General features: G+C 38.8%; 1 protein-coding gene across 1 annotated transcript in view; it reads right to left on the reverse strand.

The window, feature by feature from the left end:
• The window catches only part of kcnh3 (potassium voltage-gated channel, subfamily H (eag-related), member 3), a 78,436-nt gene that overhangs the window by 16,598 nt on the left and 43,917 nt on the right, over nucleotides 1-17,921 (reverse strand). The window contains exons 3-8 of the mRNA XM_058623222.1: nucleotides 16,363-16,497; nucleotides 11,548-11,687; nucleotides 9,121-9,409; nucleotides 6,346-6,503; nucleotides 5,227-5,428; nucleotides 1,813-2,232 (exon numbers count right to left, since the gene is read on the reverse strand). Of these exons, the coding sequence (XP_058479205.1) occupies nucleotides 1,813-2,232; nucleotides 5,227-5,428; nucleotides 6,346-6,503; nucleotides 9,121-9,409; nucleotides 11,548-11,687; nucleotides 16,363-16,497 (1,344 nt within the window). The remainder of the gene's footprint in view (nucleotides 1-1,812; nucleotides 2,233-5,226; nucleotides 5,429-6,345; nucleotides 6,504-9,120; nucleotides 9,410-11,547; nucleotides 11,688-16,362; nucleotides 16,498-17,921) is intronic.

Raw genomic sequence — 17,921 nt, forward strand, 5'->3', positions numbered from 1 at the left:
TTTACTGGATACTGGATGAAATAATAATAACCTTTGTGTTCAATAAATACTTTCTCTCACTAAACAACAAACCACACCATTTGATCTCATATTCCCACGATGACAGTTACAGTTAAACTGAGCTTTCATTAAAAAGAAAACAAGAAAATGGTGCTTCATTACTTCAGGTGTGACAGTATCCGTCCGTGTTGAACAAAAAAGATGAAAATAATGTTTTTTTAATGTCAATTACATTTAAAATAATTCATCTTTAAAAAAGAAGAAAGAAACTTAAACATTTTCCACATTGGTGTGGGAGAGTGAGTGGTTTTACAAAGTGACACAAACTTCATTTTTCAGTCAAAAACACATCATAGACAAAAGCAGGTGTAGATTTTTGTCATATGAGCTGTTTGGTAAGAAAATTAAAGATGAACTCAGCTCGACATTTGAAGATGTCATCAGTCATTTTTGACTGTAAAATATTAATAGGTGAAGAAAGATGGTCCCTTTTTATTTTTACTGTATAAATGTGGACACAATTCGAGTTGAAGTCAACACTTGGTGGTAAAAATCTGTCATTTGAGTTTTTTATTTGGAAAATGTTGTGAAAATTTTGGAAAATAAAATTTTGGAAATGTTTATGAATTTTTTTAGAAAACTGGAAAATTGGATGAAACCTTTGGAAAAATGAATGAAAATTTTGAAAAAAATTATGAAAAATTTAAAGTTTTATGAAAAATTAAAAAAAAGTATGAAAAGTTTTATGAAAATTTTGCGAACATTTTATGATCATTTTGGAACACTTTATGAAAGTTTTCTCCTATAGTGATTATGTGTAGGAGACTGGACTTCAGCACATGAAAGTGACTCAATAAGTGCAGTGCAATAATAAAAACTGAAAAAAAGAGTTATTAATATGTGTGAACTAGAGTGTTTTTTAAAGATCTGCAAAGAACAAAGAACGATCAAACACTGCCGTCTTTAAAACTGCAACTTTTCCCCTTTCCTTCATTCATTTATTTATATATTTATTTATTTATTCCTGAACATTGAGTTCAGAACAAAGAAACTAAAGGGAACAGAGAGGACGAGGACTCCTCATCAGACAAACTTTCACAAATGTAAAAACACCATAAATAAATAAAATATGCTCAAAGGCGACAAACGTTTTTTAGCTCCGAGCCAAAAACACAGTGACATCATCATTCTATTAATTTATTAGAGAAAAAGTTAAAAGACAGAATATCCTGACAAAGTCTCGCAGAGTTAAGAAATGAATACATTTATGTTTTAGTTCAACTTTATGAGGCAGAAACTAGAAACTATTGTGTAACCATTTGTGGTCAAACTGAAATGTTAATGTTTCCAAATATAAACAGAAGCAGAAGCAAATAAAGCACTTTGTCAAGGAAGTGAGACATGTGTGTGTGTGTGTGTGTCTGTGTGTGTGTGTGTGTGTGTGTGTGTGTGTGTGTGTGTGTATGTGTGTGTGTGTGTGTGTATGTGTGTGTCTGTGTGTGTGTGTGTGTGTGTGTGTGTGTGTGTGTAAAAGGGTACATTTTTCAGAGAGTGGACAGAACACAGTGTTCTCAGCTGTGAGTCCACGTATCTCTGACAGAACTGAGGTTATATGAGGTACTGACTGTGATGTGAGCGCCCCCTGCTGCTGAGAACCAGAGGCTCACTCTCAGTGAAAACAGGAGACACGAGAAAAAACTGAAGTTTGTAAACCACTCACTCTCCTACACCAAACCCCATAGAGAAAACCAGCGATTTTACACTGAGGTGGATGAATGGATGAATGGATGAATAACAGAAGGGTTCTCTTACCTCCGATGAGCATGGTGCAGATGGAGAAGATCTTCTCTGAGTCCGTGTTCGCCGACACATTTCCGAACCCGACGCTGGTCAAGCTGCTCAGAGCGAAGTAGAGCGACGTCACGTAGCTGCTGCGCATGGACGGGCCACCGCCCAGCGCCCCGCCCATAGTCCCGCCTCCTGTGCCGCCTGCCACCGCCGTGGCCTCGCCCCCCGACATGTTCCCATAATACTGGCTTGAGTTCCAGGAGCCCTGACCCATGACCTCTGACCCCAACATGTTCCAGTGGCTGCTGTTGGCTCCTCCTCCTCCAGCGCCACTGCCTCCGCCGCCGCCGCTGCTGTTTGACGAGAGGCTGCCTACGGTGGGCGGGACCAGAGCTGAAAGGAAGTACGGCGTACCCAGACGCTTGCCTAACTCATGCAGCCAACCTGAGACATAGAGACACACACACACACATGCTCAGAGGACAATGTTTTTCAAAATAAGAGCCCCTACCTGAGGAAAAATATTCCTTTACTTTTATGCTTTTTATTGGGAAAACCTGACGTGTGAGAGTTTACAGTCGTTCAACAACATTTACATTTCTATCCATTTTCAGTGAGAGGACGAGCACAGACTCTGAAACACAAAGCAGCAGCATCCTATCAGGCTTCAGGAACAACATTTTATTCTATGGTTGTCACTGCAGGAAGTAAAGAAAAAATGAAAAAAGGAAAGGAAGCAAGCATGGAAAGAATAAGGAGACAATGTAGGAAGTAGGAAGTGAAGAAGGAGGAGGGAGGGATGTTTGTGAGAAGAGAGAGAGAATGAATAATACAACATGAGAGGAGCTGTTCATTGATCTCAAACATCACACACAGCTCTACCTGTGTGTGTGTGTGTGTGTCAGCATAAATAAGCAGAAGTGACAGTGGAGTCACAGTCAGGCAGTTAAACCAACAACATTATAGAGGATTTAACACCTGAGTAGTTTCCTAATTACTGTGTCATTAGACTCGACTTCATCTGCTGCTGCACAGAGGAAACGTGGAAGTGACTACGACAGGAAACACACACACACACACACACACACGAGGAGCAAAATAATGTGCTAAAATAATAAATAAAACACGAGTAAATATACATAGTATATGTCCTAGAGGGTCACACAGTGAATGTTAGATGTAAAAAAATCGGCTTTTCAGACATAAAATCTTTTATTTTGTAGGTAATGTGAGTTGTATTGTACATAGAAAAGCTGCAGTACGTTAAAATGCATTGTCCCTCCCATCAAACAAACAAACAAACAAAAAAATAAATAAATGAATGAATAAATAAATACAAATATGATTCTACAGATGAAACAACAAATGTACTCATGGAGAAAATAATGTATAAAGTGAAGTACAGTGTGCGGTTTCCTGTGCTCCTCTACACTTCAGGACCACGGACAGAGACAAAGAGAACACACAGCGTCTCTGTCCGAGGTCCTGACCTTGTGTCTTCAACAAACAAACAAAATACTAAGAAGAAGAATTATAGAGACTTGTGTCTGCTGTTCCCTGTTCTGCTCTACAGTTCAGGACCACGGACAGAGACTACAGTGTCTCTGTCTCTGTCCGTGGTCCTGACCTCATATCTTCAGCCTGTTCTGAGATGTATGTGAATGTGCTCTGTTTTTTTATAGTGTATTTTACAAAAGTACAACTAGGAGTGACTGGAGTTGAAAATTAGCAATAACTATCAGCTTCATGATCTGTACAATTGCATTCCCTCTATTAAAAAAAAAAAAAAAAATGAATGAATGAATGAATGGATGGATGGATGAATGAATGCATGAATGAATGCATGAATGAATGAATATAACCCCGCTCTGAAGTTTCCGTCACTAAAACAAAGAAAAACACAAAAGCAGACGATGACGTAGTGTCTTTTTGTTTCTCTTTAAGCTTCAAGACACGAGTTCAGGACCACGGACAGAGACACAGACTGCAGTGTACCTGTCTCTGTCTGTGGTCCTGAACTGCAGAGCAGAACAAACTGCAGCTCACGATCATTTTAGATTTGTTTTTATTATCTTTTTTCCTTTTTACTTTAAAGATATGATACTATTTAGTTGTAAGTTTAGCTATAAATTTACGACTATATGATACTATATGATACGGTACAATAACAGACGATACTATATGATAAGATATGATATGATACTGATGTTCTTATCTTATCGTATTGTATCTTACTGTATCGTAACTTATTTTTTGTATTGTATCGCAATCTTGTGTTATCGTATCATATAGTATGGTATCTTAATCTGGATTATTTTATCGTACTGTATCATAATTTATCATATTGTATCACATATTATGAGGTATATTATAAGGTCATTGTATCTTATTTTATCGTATCTTATCTTTTTGTATTGTATTGTAATCTCATCTAATCTGATTCTATCTCATCCTAGAGTATTGTGTCGCAGTTAATCCTGATAATTGTTTACAAACAGCTACACAGATACGACTGAACAGCAGAAATGACATTGAAAAGTTGAAAAAAAAATCCGGGTTCACTCGTCGCTGCTCTCGTTTATTTCTCGCGGGAGCTGAGAAAGTTCTTTTCTGAGTGAACAACAGTCCACTTTTCACTCAGTGACAGAGCGAGAGAGAGACAGAGAGAGGCTGAGGCTCGTGTCTTGTGGGAATATGAGACAAAAACATCCTGGAACATTTTCAGTTCAGCTCTGCTCTCCTTTAACTTTCTGGTTTTTTTTTATTCTCCTTCACAAACACAAAGAAAAAGCCTCTCTCATCTGTTTGTCTTTCAACTAAATTCTGCTGTGACTGCAGCTGTTTAAGAAGAAGAGCTGGGGACACAAGGTCAGGACCACAGACAGCAGCGTCCTTGTCGCTCTCCATGGTCCTGAACTGTAGAGCCGATTTCTTTATTATCGTATCGTATTCTAAAGCGTCTAAAATATCACTTTAATGTATTAAATCATATTAAAAACCTTGTGTTTGATTCAAGACGAGGCCGATTTAGATTTTCCACGTAAAAAGCGCAGCCACTGCTCATCACACTGAGGCTGTAATCTGATCACCGCTCATCTGATTCTAAATTATTTCCTGTGCAGAGAAGCTTTTTAGCTTTTTAGCTTAATTGTGTCGCTGTAGAATCACTAAATCGGACCAAATTAAATTCCGGACCCTGACACTGACAGGATATTGACTGTACACACACAGACACACACACACACACACCAACTGTTAAAACCCCGTTTCCTGTCTGTCTATGTTTCCCTTTAAACTACGATAATCTCCAGATTACCATTTTATTTCGTTGTTTTTATGATCAGTCTTTTCTTTTTTTGCTTGGTGGGATAGAAGTTCAGCTGAGGTTGTGTTTGTTCAACTGAAAAATAAAAGCTATGAACTAAGAGTTCTACTCACCGATATCCCAGGAGCCGGGACTCTCGATCTCCTTGCGTCCGATGAAGTACCACACGCACGCCATCCAGTGTGCGAGCAGAGCGAACATGGACATGAGCAGCGTCAGGACCACGGCGCTGTACTGAGAGTAACGCTCCAGCTTCTGCAGCAGCCGCAGCAGCCGCAGCAGACGCACCGTCTTCAGCAGGTGGACGCCAAAGTACTGCACAGACGGACACACACGCGTCTCTGTCCAAGTGTCCATGACGTAAAAATCTTCATTTTACAGCTTTAATCATGTACATGCTGCTGGATGTGAAGTTTGGAAAAGCTTTTTACTCCCTGCACCAAAGCCCATAGAGAAAATCTGTGATTTTACCATCACAGCACACAGGAGTTGTTGATCCACTGCTGCCTCCATCACTAAGTTTGAATGTGTTTGACATACGTTGTTCTGATTGACTTAAATGACAAAAACTTGCTGTAAAAGGCAGCTCCTGTGTCCCTGTGAGCTTAAAACACTGGTTTTCTCTATGGAGTTTGGTGTGGGAGAGTGAGTGCTTTACAAACTTAGGCACACACTAAGTAAAAGACTTATTTAATAAAATCAACAGCCTTGAACTGAAGTTCACATCGCTTTGTAAACATCTAACTCCAGTTGTTTTACATTACTGCACATATCGCAGCACGCAGATTCAAACGGTTTACAAACTTTAGCTTTCTGTCAGGAAAGGTAAAATAAAGCAGAAAACATCTTCTTAAGATAGGTTCTATTAATTCAGCTTTTTTTTTAAAAATCTGAATTTAAAAAATGAGTCTGAATTTCTTATGAGCGTGTAGTGATTTTTTACTCTGGTCCGTGAGCACAGAACGAGATTAATGCGACCTGCGGTAACTCCAGTGTGGCTGTGCATTATTCATCTGGGTTATTTCAAAAACAAACAAAAAACAAAAAAAAAACAGTTGGATTTAAGAAAAAACAAAAAAAACCGTTGGATATATAATAAATTCACACTCTTCAGCCATTTCCTTGCCCCTGGGCGTGAGTTTCTTTGTTTGTGTCTTGCATAAACAAGGACATGAGGGGAATTAAGCGGCCTCACACACACACACACACACACACACACAGAGGAGACTCACCACGCTGACGTTGAAAGCATACAGCAGGTCAAAGGGCAGGGCGGCAATGAGATCGACAAAGAGCCAGGTGGTGACGTAGTGAACGCAGATGGAGCGGGCGTCGTACACTACCTGACCCGACGTGCTCACAAAAGTGGTTCGAAAGTTCAGCACAATGTCTGCAGAGGACGACAACAACAACAACAATAACAATAACAATAACAACAAGAACGGCAGCAGCAGCAAGAACAAGAAGAACAAGAAGAGCAAGAAGAGCAAGAAGAGCTGACATGGTGATGATAACATGGAGAGCAATGGTCTGAGCTTTCAAGCTTTCAGTGGATAATTTATCTTAAATTGATCTCAATATTGATCCAAACTACTGTGACGGGTCATAACTGACAAGCACGGTGTTGCATTTATGAATTTATCAGAGTGAAGCCGCCTTTTTATATCGATAAAAACTCATTTTTGCTACATTAACAATATAAAATCAATTCCAGCTCCAGTGTACGGCATCTTAATGACATGTTTACAGCTTCATCTCACTGTCGGACAGACTTCTTCAACAGGAAACTGAGGTTTGTAAACCACTCACTCTCCCACACCAAAGCCCATAGAGAAAATCAGTGATTTTAACATCACACACACAGGAGTTGTTGATCCACTGCCGCCTCCCTGAGTTCTTTCAAACATGTTATTCTTGTGAGTTCGGCTTTTGAAATCATTCATTTTGATTTAAATTTGTGACACAAAGTGACCACACGAGGCAGCAGAGGACCAGCAGCTCCTGTGTCCACGGCCTAAAGCTTAAAATGATGATTTTCTCTATGGAGTTTGGTGTGGGAGAGTGAGTGAGTGGTTTATAAACTTGTGCCTGATCAGTGACAGTGAGCGTCATGTTCTCAGCAGCAGGGGGCGCTGAGAGTGGAGTCAGCACAAAAAAATCACTTTGAACTCTAATTGGAAACCCCTTAATGAAGCCCTTTACGATAAAGGCTCCTTAATTTCAATCCAATTATGAATAATGAAGCGCACTAATGCTTCTGGATTAAAAAACAAGAGTACAGATGGGTCTGGCTTGGGCCCCTTCTGCTTGGGGTCTCTTGAAACACCCCTGCTTGGACTCAAAGGAGCCCTAACGTCGCGGTGAAGTGATGATTAAAAGCAGCACATGAATGGAAATGAACACATAATCAGGAGCCTGTGAGGCACTTTTCAATCCACCGCGTTTGAGCGGGCGAGCGCATTGATAAACAGTCCGGCCTTACTTCCAACAAATGGGATATCGACGGCGTTTAAGTGCGTGTGGCTCGTATCATTTCATTGCAGACGTTTATTGATGGGCGGCTCGTGTTCGCTGCTTTTCCATTAAAGGAAATTGTCCAGTGAAAAGCGTCCGCGCCGCTTTCCTACAAACACCACGACCGCTGTTTGTGTTTGAGGAAATGAGACGTAAATGTAGGAATGACTCATTTCCTTTCACTGCTCTCTGTGTGTGTGTGCGTGTGTGTGTGTGCGTGTGTGTGTGTGCGTGTGTGTGTGTGCGTGTGTGTGTGTGCGTGTGCGTGTGTGTGCGTGCGTGTGTGCGTGTGCGGTGCGTCGTTACAAAACTTCAACGCAACTTTAATTATGAGTGACGGCGTCTCAGAGAGAGAGAGAGAGAGAGAGAGAGAGAGAGAGAGAGAGAGAGAGAGAGAGAGAGAGAGAGAGAGAGAGAGAGAGAGAGAGAGAGAGAGAGAGAGAGAGAGCTTCCCGACGCAGGAGGCGCACGATCGAAGAGATTTGACGAACTTTACAGTGTTAGTGTTAATTACCGACGTCAACAAACAACGTTTAAAAGTGATAGTTCAGGGGTTTTTTTGTATAAAGATGGAAAACAAAGATTTCTGTCACTTGACAAAAGGCTCACTTAAGAAAGATCTACACCCACATACGTCTACAACATCTTAAAAACACATTTGCTACGTTTTTATTTGGTTCTGAGCGGAAGCTGAAACTCTCGCGCTCTCACACCAAAGCCCATAGAGAAACTCAGTGATTTAAGGTCACGGGGACACAGGAGCTGCTGCTCTCCTGCTGCCTCGTCTGCTGAATTTATGTCATTTATATCAATCTGAACAAAGGACGTTAAACACCAAAGTGACAGAACTACCCATTGTAACTCTCTGATGGAGGCAGCAGTGAATCAACAACTCCTGTGTGCTGTGATGTAAAATCCTTCATTTTCTCCATGGAGAGTTTTCTGTGCAGGGAGTTGGATTTTTGTCGTCTGTTTAATGGAGAGATAGAGCAGTGAACACCATCTAAACAAACCATACTCTTTAGCAGGTGGACATTTTATGAGGTGACGGCCCCTCCTCCCTACACCAAAGTCCACAGAGAAAATCATCGATTTAACATCACAGCACACAGGAGTTGTTGATCCACAGCCGCGACACTCAGTAAAATCAGATGTGTTATTTTGTGACTTTGACATTAAGAATCAATGTATTTGATTTACACCAGTGACACAAAGTGACCACACGAGGCAGCAGAGGACCAGCAGCTCCTGTGTCCCCGTGAGCTAAAATCACTGCTTTACTCTATGGGCTTTGGTGTGGGAGAGTGAGTGGTTTACAAACTTCCGTTTTCAGTCAGAAAAGTCTGTCCGACAGTGAGACAAAGACGTGAACATGTTCTTAAGATATTATTACATGGCTTGAATCAGATTTAAGCAGCAGGGGGCGCTCACAACGCGCTCAGCACTCATACAAACACGTCTTTAACGTCACCGTTTCAAAACCTTCTACTCACCTAAAATAAACAGGATCTCCACGAGGATGTCGCTGACGCTGGGCGGGCTGCGGGGGGCGCTGCTGCTGCTGTTGTTGCTGCTGCTGCTGCTGGCCCCGCCCTCGTCCCGCCCCCCCACCACCGTGAAGCACACGTTGTACGGCACGGTGACGGCGACATAGAAGGTGGCGAGCAGGATCAGCCAGTCCCAGCCGGCTTTGAAGGTGCCGTAGTGCAGGAGGATGAAGCGAGACTTCTGAATGGCGGCTACTTTGTACTCTGGGATCGGAGGCTTGTCCCCGAACATGTTCTGGATTGGACGACACAGGGATTATTTATCACTCAAAAGTCTCTATGAAATCTACATTAATGGTGTTTTCATTTGATTTTATAGCTGAGAAAATTGCATCTCACTCATTTTTAGTGTTTCACTGCCGAGATTTAATGAAGCGCTGATAGAAAATGATGCTGAACATTATAAAAAAAAGAATCCCAACTTTGATGAGACTTCTGGAGACATTCAAAAAGGAACATTAGATAGTGACCAATAATCTGCATTCATCTGATTTAGTTTATGAATAAGTCATCTGTCCATCATTTGTAACCTGTATTATAGTAATAATACCATTTTATTATTATTAAAATGGATAATTACCATATTATAACATTTATTATAACATTAAAATTCATCCTCTTTAATGTTCCACAAATCTGATCTGTTTTTACTGTAGTTTATGAAGAAGTCTCCATTCCATCATGTTGTAATCTGTATTATTAGAATACTAGTGTATTTTTTTTTTATTTTGTGAATAAAAACGGATGATCACGATCAAGTCATCCTCATTTTTTGTTATTACCAAAGTATGATAATTGATGTCCTACTGTTTTATATTTGACTTTTGAGGGTTTTTATTTGATTTTATAGCCTGAGAAAATTGTGTCTCACTCATTTCACAACTTTAATGAGACTTGGAGACGTAAAAACACAATATGTGACCAATAATCTGCATTAATCTGATTTATTTTGACTGAAAGGCACATGGAGTTTGTGAAGAACTCTCCCATAGAATCATTTTGTGATAATTACCATATTATAACAGTAAATGCATCCTCTTTTTTAGTTGTTATGACCAAACTATGATGTGGTTATTATTATCATATTGTTTATATTTAAATATTTGATTTTTATGGCAGAGAAAATTGCGTCTCACTCATTTTAAGTGTTTCACTGCAGAGATTTAATGAAGTGCTGATTGAAAACGATGCCGAACGTTAATCCCATAACTCTGATGAGACCTGGAGACGTTTGAAGGAGTAAAAAAAATCCGAGGGGATAATTATTAGATATCTGTTTTCACAGCGAGCTGAAAGTGAAGCAGGTGGAAATCATGGCTCAGGTAATAAATCCTCCATTTATGAGTCTGATAGTGTTCTTTTTTTTAAATATGTGGTGGTTCTGCAGCGTAAATTACAATATTACTGACTTACTTCCACCTCATTTACATCATAGCGTGTGTGTGTGTGTGTGTGTTAAATGACACACACACACTCTCAATAACCCGCTGCACAGAAATGATGAGATTCCTCCAACGTTAAATCAACACGAGCGGAACATTATCGCCATCGTGAAGCAGGATTTACTGCAGCGCTGTTCAGATTAGATGCCGTCACTTGGAGTTTAATAATCAGCATTAATCTGATTTATTTATGACTTAAAGGTAAAAGAAGAAGAAGAAGAAGAAGAAATCTTCCTGAGATCAGAAAAGAAACATAATTTTATAATCTTTATAACAGTAATACCATTTAATTTCCAATTGTCATTTCCAGATTGCTAATAGGAACTTAATAAGGAGATAATATTATATTATTTCCTCTGTAATATCCAGGTCTAAGCTTTATAATTACATCTTCTATCAGTTTAATACGTAAAAATCAAAAAGCTGCTCGTTTAACGAGATTTCTCACCAATTTGTTATAACTACAATAACATAAATGGTAGATTTACTTGTTTTTTTTACAAATCGGTCTGTCATTACAAATTAAAATACACAATTAAATATCCTAAAATATGTCATTTATGGATTACTACTTTTAAAACTACACTGTAAACCAGGTAACCAAGATATAAACTGCAAATTCAAATAGAGAACTGAATTTAACTGGTAATAACTTCATTTAAACAAGAAATCGGATTTAAGTTATTTTTTTAGCGAGATCTGGTCTAAGGTTTAATTAATAACTTTATTTAAACAGGAAATGTTTCGTCTCTGTTGAACCACCTAAGTTTGAATTCTGCTTTATAAAATGTACCTAAATATAAAATCGTCACTGCAGAAGTCTCAAAAGTAAAATGGATTAGCTATAATAAGCAGATTGGGTGTTAATCTGACACGTGTGACGTCTTCTGGCGACCAGAAGTAGAAGACACTCAAAGGTGCAGGAACTCACGTTGTTGATCTTGAGTTTGCTCTTGTCTTGTTTCTGCAGGTGTCCTGACAGGTGATAGAGGACGGCTCGGCTGCGGCGCCGGTTGCTGTTGAAGCCCTGGGGCCGTGTGACCTTGTGAACCTGCAGACCCGTCTCCTCGTCTGCGGAGATTAAAAACAAACAAAAACAATCAAAACAGTTCTATTAAAGCGTGAACTGGTGAAAAACTAGATTGAACCCCAGATTAAACTGGTTTCTGGCTAGTGTGAATGTGTTTAATCTTAATCTGCTTCACTTTAGTCATTTCCTGCTCAAAGACATGATGCATAACTCATGTTAGCATTAAAACCAGAAACAGCATCTTCACACAAAAACTGTAAAATAAGTACTGGAAAAAAGAGGGAACAAGCTAACTTATATTAGCATTAAAACCAAAAACAACTTGCTTATCTTCACACAAATACTGTAAACAAAAGGAACAAGCTATGTTACCATAAAGACATGGACATGCTATCTTAACTTTGAATAAAAACTGGGGGAAAAGAGGAACACAAGCTAGCTCATTTTAGCATTTTAGTTGCTGCTTTTTAAAACAATGCTAAAGTGAGCTAGCTTGTGTTGTCTTTTTCCAGTTTTTATTCAAAGTTAAGCTAGCATCTCCACGACCTCATGCTAACCATGCTAACCTGTTCCTTCTGTTTACAGCTATTGTGTGAGCTTTGAATGTAAAACGTTAGCTTAACTTTGAATCTACGGAACATAACAGTCTGAAAGTGGCGAGTTTTCAATATTCTCAAGTCAACTTTAAAACAGCGTTTTGATTTAGATTCTGATTCACAGACCAAGTCACAGAGGTGACTTCATGTGTTCAAGTAAGAATGTTTCTGCACATCTATGAGTGGATGAAGGTCCAGTGAGAGGAAGCGCCGCCGTGTGCGCTCACCTCTCGCTTCTGGTGTGAGAGAAAATATGACGTAAAGAAGGAGCTGATGCTAAAAAGCCTCGGGCTCTTTTCTTCTGATCCTGGTTCTGATTTTCTCTGAACATACAGTGAATAATTCTCTGGAGAAGAAGTGGACTCTGGCTACACATGCTCAATTATTAACACAGCCAATTAACACCGTGTCTGTGTGTGTGTGTGTGTGTGTGTGTGTGTGTGTGTATACACTGCAAAAACTGACTTTTTCAAGTAAGAAAAATAAACCTTGTGTCCAGGAAAGAGAAATAATACTACACTACTAGTATACATATAAATATATATATATATATATATATATATATATATATATATATATATATATATATGTGTGTATATATATATATGTGTGTATATATATACATAAATACACACACATATACTGTATATGGGTCTGTTTTTTCCCCCATTTAAAGATAAAATCATCTCCATCTACTCAACCATCAATAAAAGAGTTGTTAATAGAGAAGTTCTGCAAAGCAGTCTTCATAATAGGGAGCATCCATTCTTTTATTAAATTCTGTCTGCTCACCATGATAGCACTTTGATTAAATTCATAATTTACCACGACGAGATCAGCCAGCACAAATAACTTCGAGGAGAATTTAAACCCGTCACCAGAGATCATCTTGGTAAATTTTTTAAGTGTCTGCCGTAGATTTGAGACTTCGGTCCATGATTCATTGCACACCGGTGTGATTCTGTCGTGTGTGTGAAGAACAATCAAACAGTGAAACCTTTGATTTTTCATCCCTGCGTCGCTGATTCTCAGCTTTTCTCTCCCTGCCTCTCACTCCTCGTCAGTCTCTGCATTTTTAACATCACGCTGAGCAAAGTGCCAAAAAATGAGGCGTTGACAGAGTCTGTGAGTAAAAGTGGTTGTTAATGTCAACTCACTGCGCCGTGATCTTCACAGACTTCCCTTCATTTTCTGCTCATTTGCCTTTTTTTTTTCTTTCATTCTCATCTCAGTTTCAAAAACTGCTCACGGTGACATGACTGAAATATGAATATTATCACTCGTATGGTAGATGCAGTTTAAACGTTGTCTGACTCTAATCTGACGAGTAATCGGACTATGAGTCACATTATCCAGGTATGTTAGTCTGATTAAGTGTTTACATGCAGGTGTAATTGGACTATGAGTCACATTATCCAGGTATGTTAGTCTGACTAAGTGTTTACATGCAGGTGTAATTGGACTATAAGTCACATTATCAGGTATGTTAGTCTGACTAAGTGTTTACATGCAGGTGTAATTGGACTATGAATCACATTATCAGGTATGTTAGTCTGACTAAGTGTTTACATGCAGGTGTAATTGGACTATGAATCACATTATCAGGTATGTTAGTCTGACTAAGTGTTTACATGCAGGTGTAATTGGACTATGAGTCACATTATCCAGGTATGTTAGTCTGACTAAGTGTTTACATGCAGGAGTAATCGAACTATGAGTCACATTATCCAGGTATGTTAGTCTGATTCAGTGTTTACATGCAGGTGTAATTGGACTATAAGTCACATTATCAGGTATGTTAGTCTGACTAAGTGTTTACATGCAGGTGTAATTGGACTATGAGTCACATTATCAGGTATGTTAGTCTGACTAAGTGTTTACATGCAGGTGTAATTGAGACTACCCCCGGTTTTAGTCAGACTAACGTGTTTACATTACATAAAGAATTATTGTCTTAGTCTGACTAAAATCAGACTTTTAATGCAAGGGTTGTGTGGATGAATACACGACCATGTGTGTGTGTGTGCGAATGAAATGAGGCATCAGTCGTTTCCTCTGTGAGGCGATAACACATTCACGCCAAAGCGATGGCCGTCTGGACGAGTGGTGGAGGGAAATACTGGATAAGTGGTTTCAAGCAGGTGCTTTATTTCCACCAGGGAGCCGCCGTGAAAGTCAATCTGAAGAATCTAAAAAATTAAACAGCTCCCACTTCATTGAAGAGTCTGACGATGATGAGGAGGATTGTGCAGACTCAACTCTGAGACCCTCTTCTCCTCAGTGAGCTGTGTTTGTGTCTGAGAGATTTAAAACCTCTGAATGTTTTCAATCAATGTCTGCATCACAACAAAGGTTTAAAAATGGAGTTTAAAAACACAAAAAATCCATTATAAAATCAGCTCTAATAAGTATAGCAGCGGCTAACGTGAAGTTAACAGTGAGAGTTAGCAGCTAAATTTTAAGTTAACAGTGAGATACAGTACCTCTTGTGGTTATATACTTTATTTATGTACTCTTTTACTTAACTATTTCATTTTATCTGTTAGAATGTGTGTTTTTATTTTTCCTTTACCTTCTTTTCTCTGTTGTTTTGATCATATATCAATATTAGTACAGTGTTTTCCCTCGCTGTACTGCAAAAAAAAAAAAAAAAAAAACATTTTCAAGACAAACCTGGCAGGGATTTTAAACGAGCAACCCTCTGGTTACTTGCCCAGTATCCTTTCAACTTGGACATGGGCTGAAGAAGGGCTTGAAGCATTGGATGCTGCACGCAGTCTCGCTTAAAAAAATAATTTTCACATAAAAATGTGAAATTGATGCCAGTGAACAATATTCACATTTGCTAGAAAATACATAAAGACTCCAAAATTATGGTAAATAGGCAATTGTTGGCCGTTTTGCTATTGCAAAATATTACATTTAGGGTAAATACTAGAAAAAAATAAAGAATAATTTCCCCTTTAGGGAGCCTTGGGATGCTTAGTTCTACCTTAAATTTTCTAAATTCTTCCCCGCATGAGTTGTCTTAGAAAATATCAGGGTTGTAGTGTGTCAGAAGAGTTTCCATATTTAATTTTTAATTTTAAATTAATCTCTGATTCTGTCTCTAATTAACTGACAAACACTGCAGGATAATTATAACAACAGCGTTACCCCTTTAAGCACATGTGCTTTATCACATAAAGCTGTGTGTGTGTGTGTGTGTGTGTGTGTGTTTATGGCTCAGCATGTGCACTTAATTATAGCCAGTCGTTCATATCAAATGCAATATTCACGTTGACAGACACACACTAAAAAAAATGAGCAATTAAAATTATTAATTGATGCTTAATCTTTGTTTGTTTCAAATGACAAAATGCTGCTGTGACACATTAAAGCTGTGAGATAATAATAAAAAACACTCAAATATATAACATTAAAAGTGACAGATGACAGAAATGAAACGGGAGATTTATTCATGTGTGACATGTAGCACGAATATCTGCAGACGCGATGAAGCATGACACGTTATTAATGTGTGATTGTTGTTCTTTCATTTAAAGTCTGTGTAAAGAAAATACAGAGTTTTTCCTCTCCAAACATTATGTTTCATATGTTAACATATGTTAGAAAAAAGTGTTTGAAAACACTGAGAGTTAGCAGCTACGGTGAAGTTAACAGTGAGAATTAGCAGCTAACATGAAGAAAACAGCGAGCGTTAGGAGCTAATGTGAATTTAACAGAGAAACTTAGCGGCTAAGGTGAAGTTAACAGTGAGAATTAGCAGCTTACATGAAGTAAACAGTGAGCGTTAGGAGCTAATGTGAAATTAATAGAGAAACTTAGCGGCTAAGGTGAAGTTAACAGTGAGAGTTAGCAGCTAACATGAAGTAAACAGTGAGTGTTAGGAGCTAATGTGAAATTAATAGAGAAACTTAGCGGCTAAGGTGAAGTTAACAGTGAGAATTAGCAGCTAACATGAAGTAAACAGTGAGCGTTAGGAGCTAATGTGAAGTTAACAGCGAGACTTAGCGGCTGTTTTTGTGAGCTCACAAAGTCAAGAAAAATATCTATATTTATTTTTTTTAACACACTTTAAAACTGTGGGCGGCGACAAACTGTAAAATAAAAACCTCACCAGTCTCAGGTCCCTGCTCAGGATCCTGGTCCTTCTTCTTGTCTGTGATGTCTTTATGGGACACAAGGAACAGAACCACTTCACCCTTCTCATTCTTAATGGGTACGATGTCCAGAAGACACCAGAACTGAGTTCCTGCAAAGACACACAGACGGTTCATTAGAGGTAGATAGATGTTTTTGTCACGTTGGTACATTGATTTTGAATCTGAAATACATATTTCAGGCCTCAACTAATGACTCTTTCATAATCAATCAGTCATTTTGTCCATAAAATGTCAGAAAATGTTGAAAAATCTCTGGAAAACCTGGAAATGATGATGTTCTCAAATGTCTTTGTGACATGGAGCAAAGACACCAGAAAAATATTCACATTTAAGAGGCTGAAAAATCACAGAAACCTGTTTTAATTATTTATAAAAATACTTGATTACAAGATGATCAAAATAGTTAATAATTGATCCACCGAGTAATCATATTATCCCTTATTTATTGTAAGAAGCTTTTAATGACAGATGGACGTGTGAACACTTGTAAAGTGTAAATAAAAGTGAATTTTATTGTGCAGCTGGAGCAGAAACATCAGAGAGGATCAGTGTGTCTTCTCTGACCGTCTTTACACATTTAATGGAAATCCTTCCAACTGTTATCTTTGGAAAAAAAAAGAAAAACAAAGATTTTCACAGTGGACTAAAGCACTGACAGCAGACGGTAAACACTGGTCTTCTCCTCGTCTTCAGCTGTGAGTCCGTGTCCACTCTCGTTTCTCTTCACGTCTCTCACAGGAGTTCTTTCCTCACCGTCCGCCTCAAGGTTGGACGTTATTTATTCATAGAGTGAGCGACTGTGAACCGTCACGGCAGACTCCTCTGACCTCTCGTCTGCAGGACCACTCTGTACAACTGCTGCATGCTGGGTAACATCAAATAAAAACTAAACTAAAGCCCATCTGCTACAAAAATCATTCCATTTTCATGTCCGAGTTTGTTGTTTTCATGATGTTTGACGTGAACAAACAGAGTTTTTGCTCTTCATACAATAAATATGTTAGAAAAAAGTGTCTGAAAACAGTGAGAGTTAGCGGCTAACGTGAAGTTAAGAATGAGAGTTAGCAGCTAAGGTGAAGTTAACAGTGAGAGATAGCCGCTAATGTGAAGATAACAGTGAGAGTTAGCGGCTAACGTGAAGTTAAGAATGAGAGTTAGCAGCTAAGGTGAAGTTAACAGTGAGAGTTAGCGGCTAACGTGAAAGTTAAGAATGAGAGTTAGCAGCTAAGGTGAAGTTAACAGTGAGAGTTAGCGGCTAACGTGAAAGTTAAGAATGAGAGTTAGCAGCTAAGGTGAAGTTAACAGTGAGAGATAGCCGCTAATGTGAAGATAACAGTGAGAGTTAGCGGCTAACGTGAAGTTAAGAATGAGAGTTAGCAGCTAAGGTGAAGCTAACACTGAGAGATAGCCGCTAATGTGAAGAAAACAGTGAGATTTAGTAGCTAAAATGAAGTTAAGAATGAGAGATAGCAGCTAAGGTGACATTAACAGAGAGAGTTAGTGGCTAAAATAA

The sequence above is a fragment of the Solea solea genome, chromosome 2, assembly GCF_958295425.1.
Source record: "Solea solea chromosome 2, fSolSol10.1, whole genome shotgun sequence".
In the NCBI taxonomy this organism is placed as follows: domain Eukaryota; kingdom Metazoa; phylum Chordata; class Actinopteri; order Pleuronectiformes; family Soleidae; genus Solea; species Solea solea.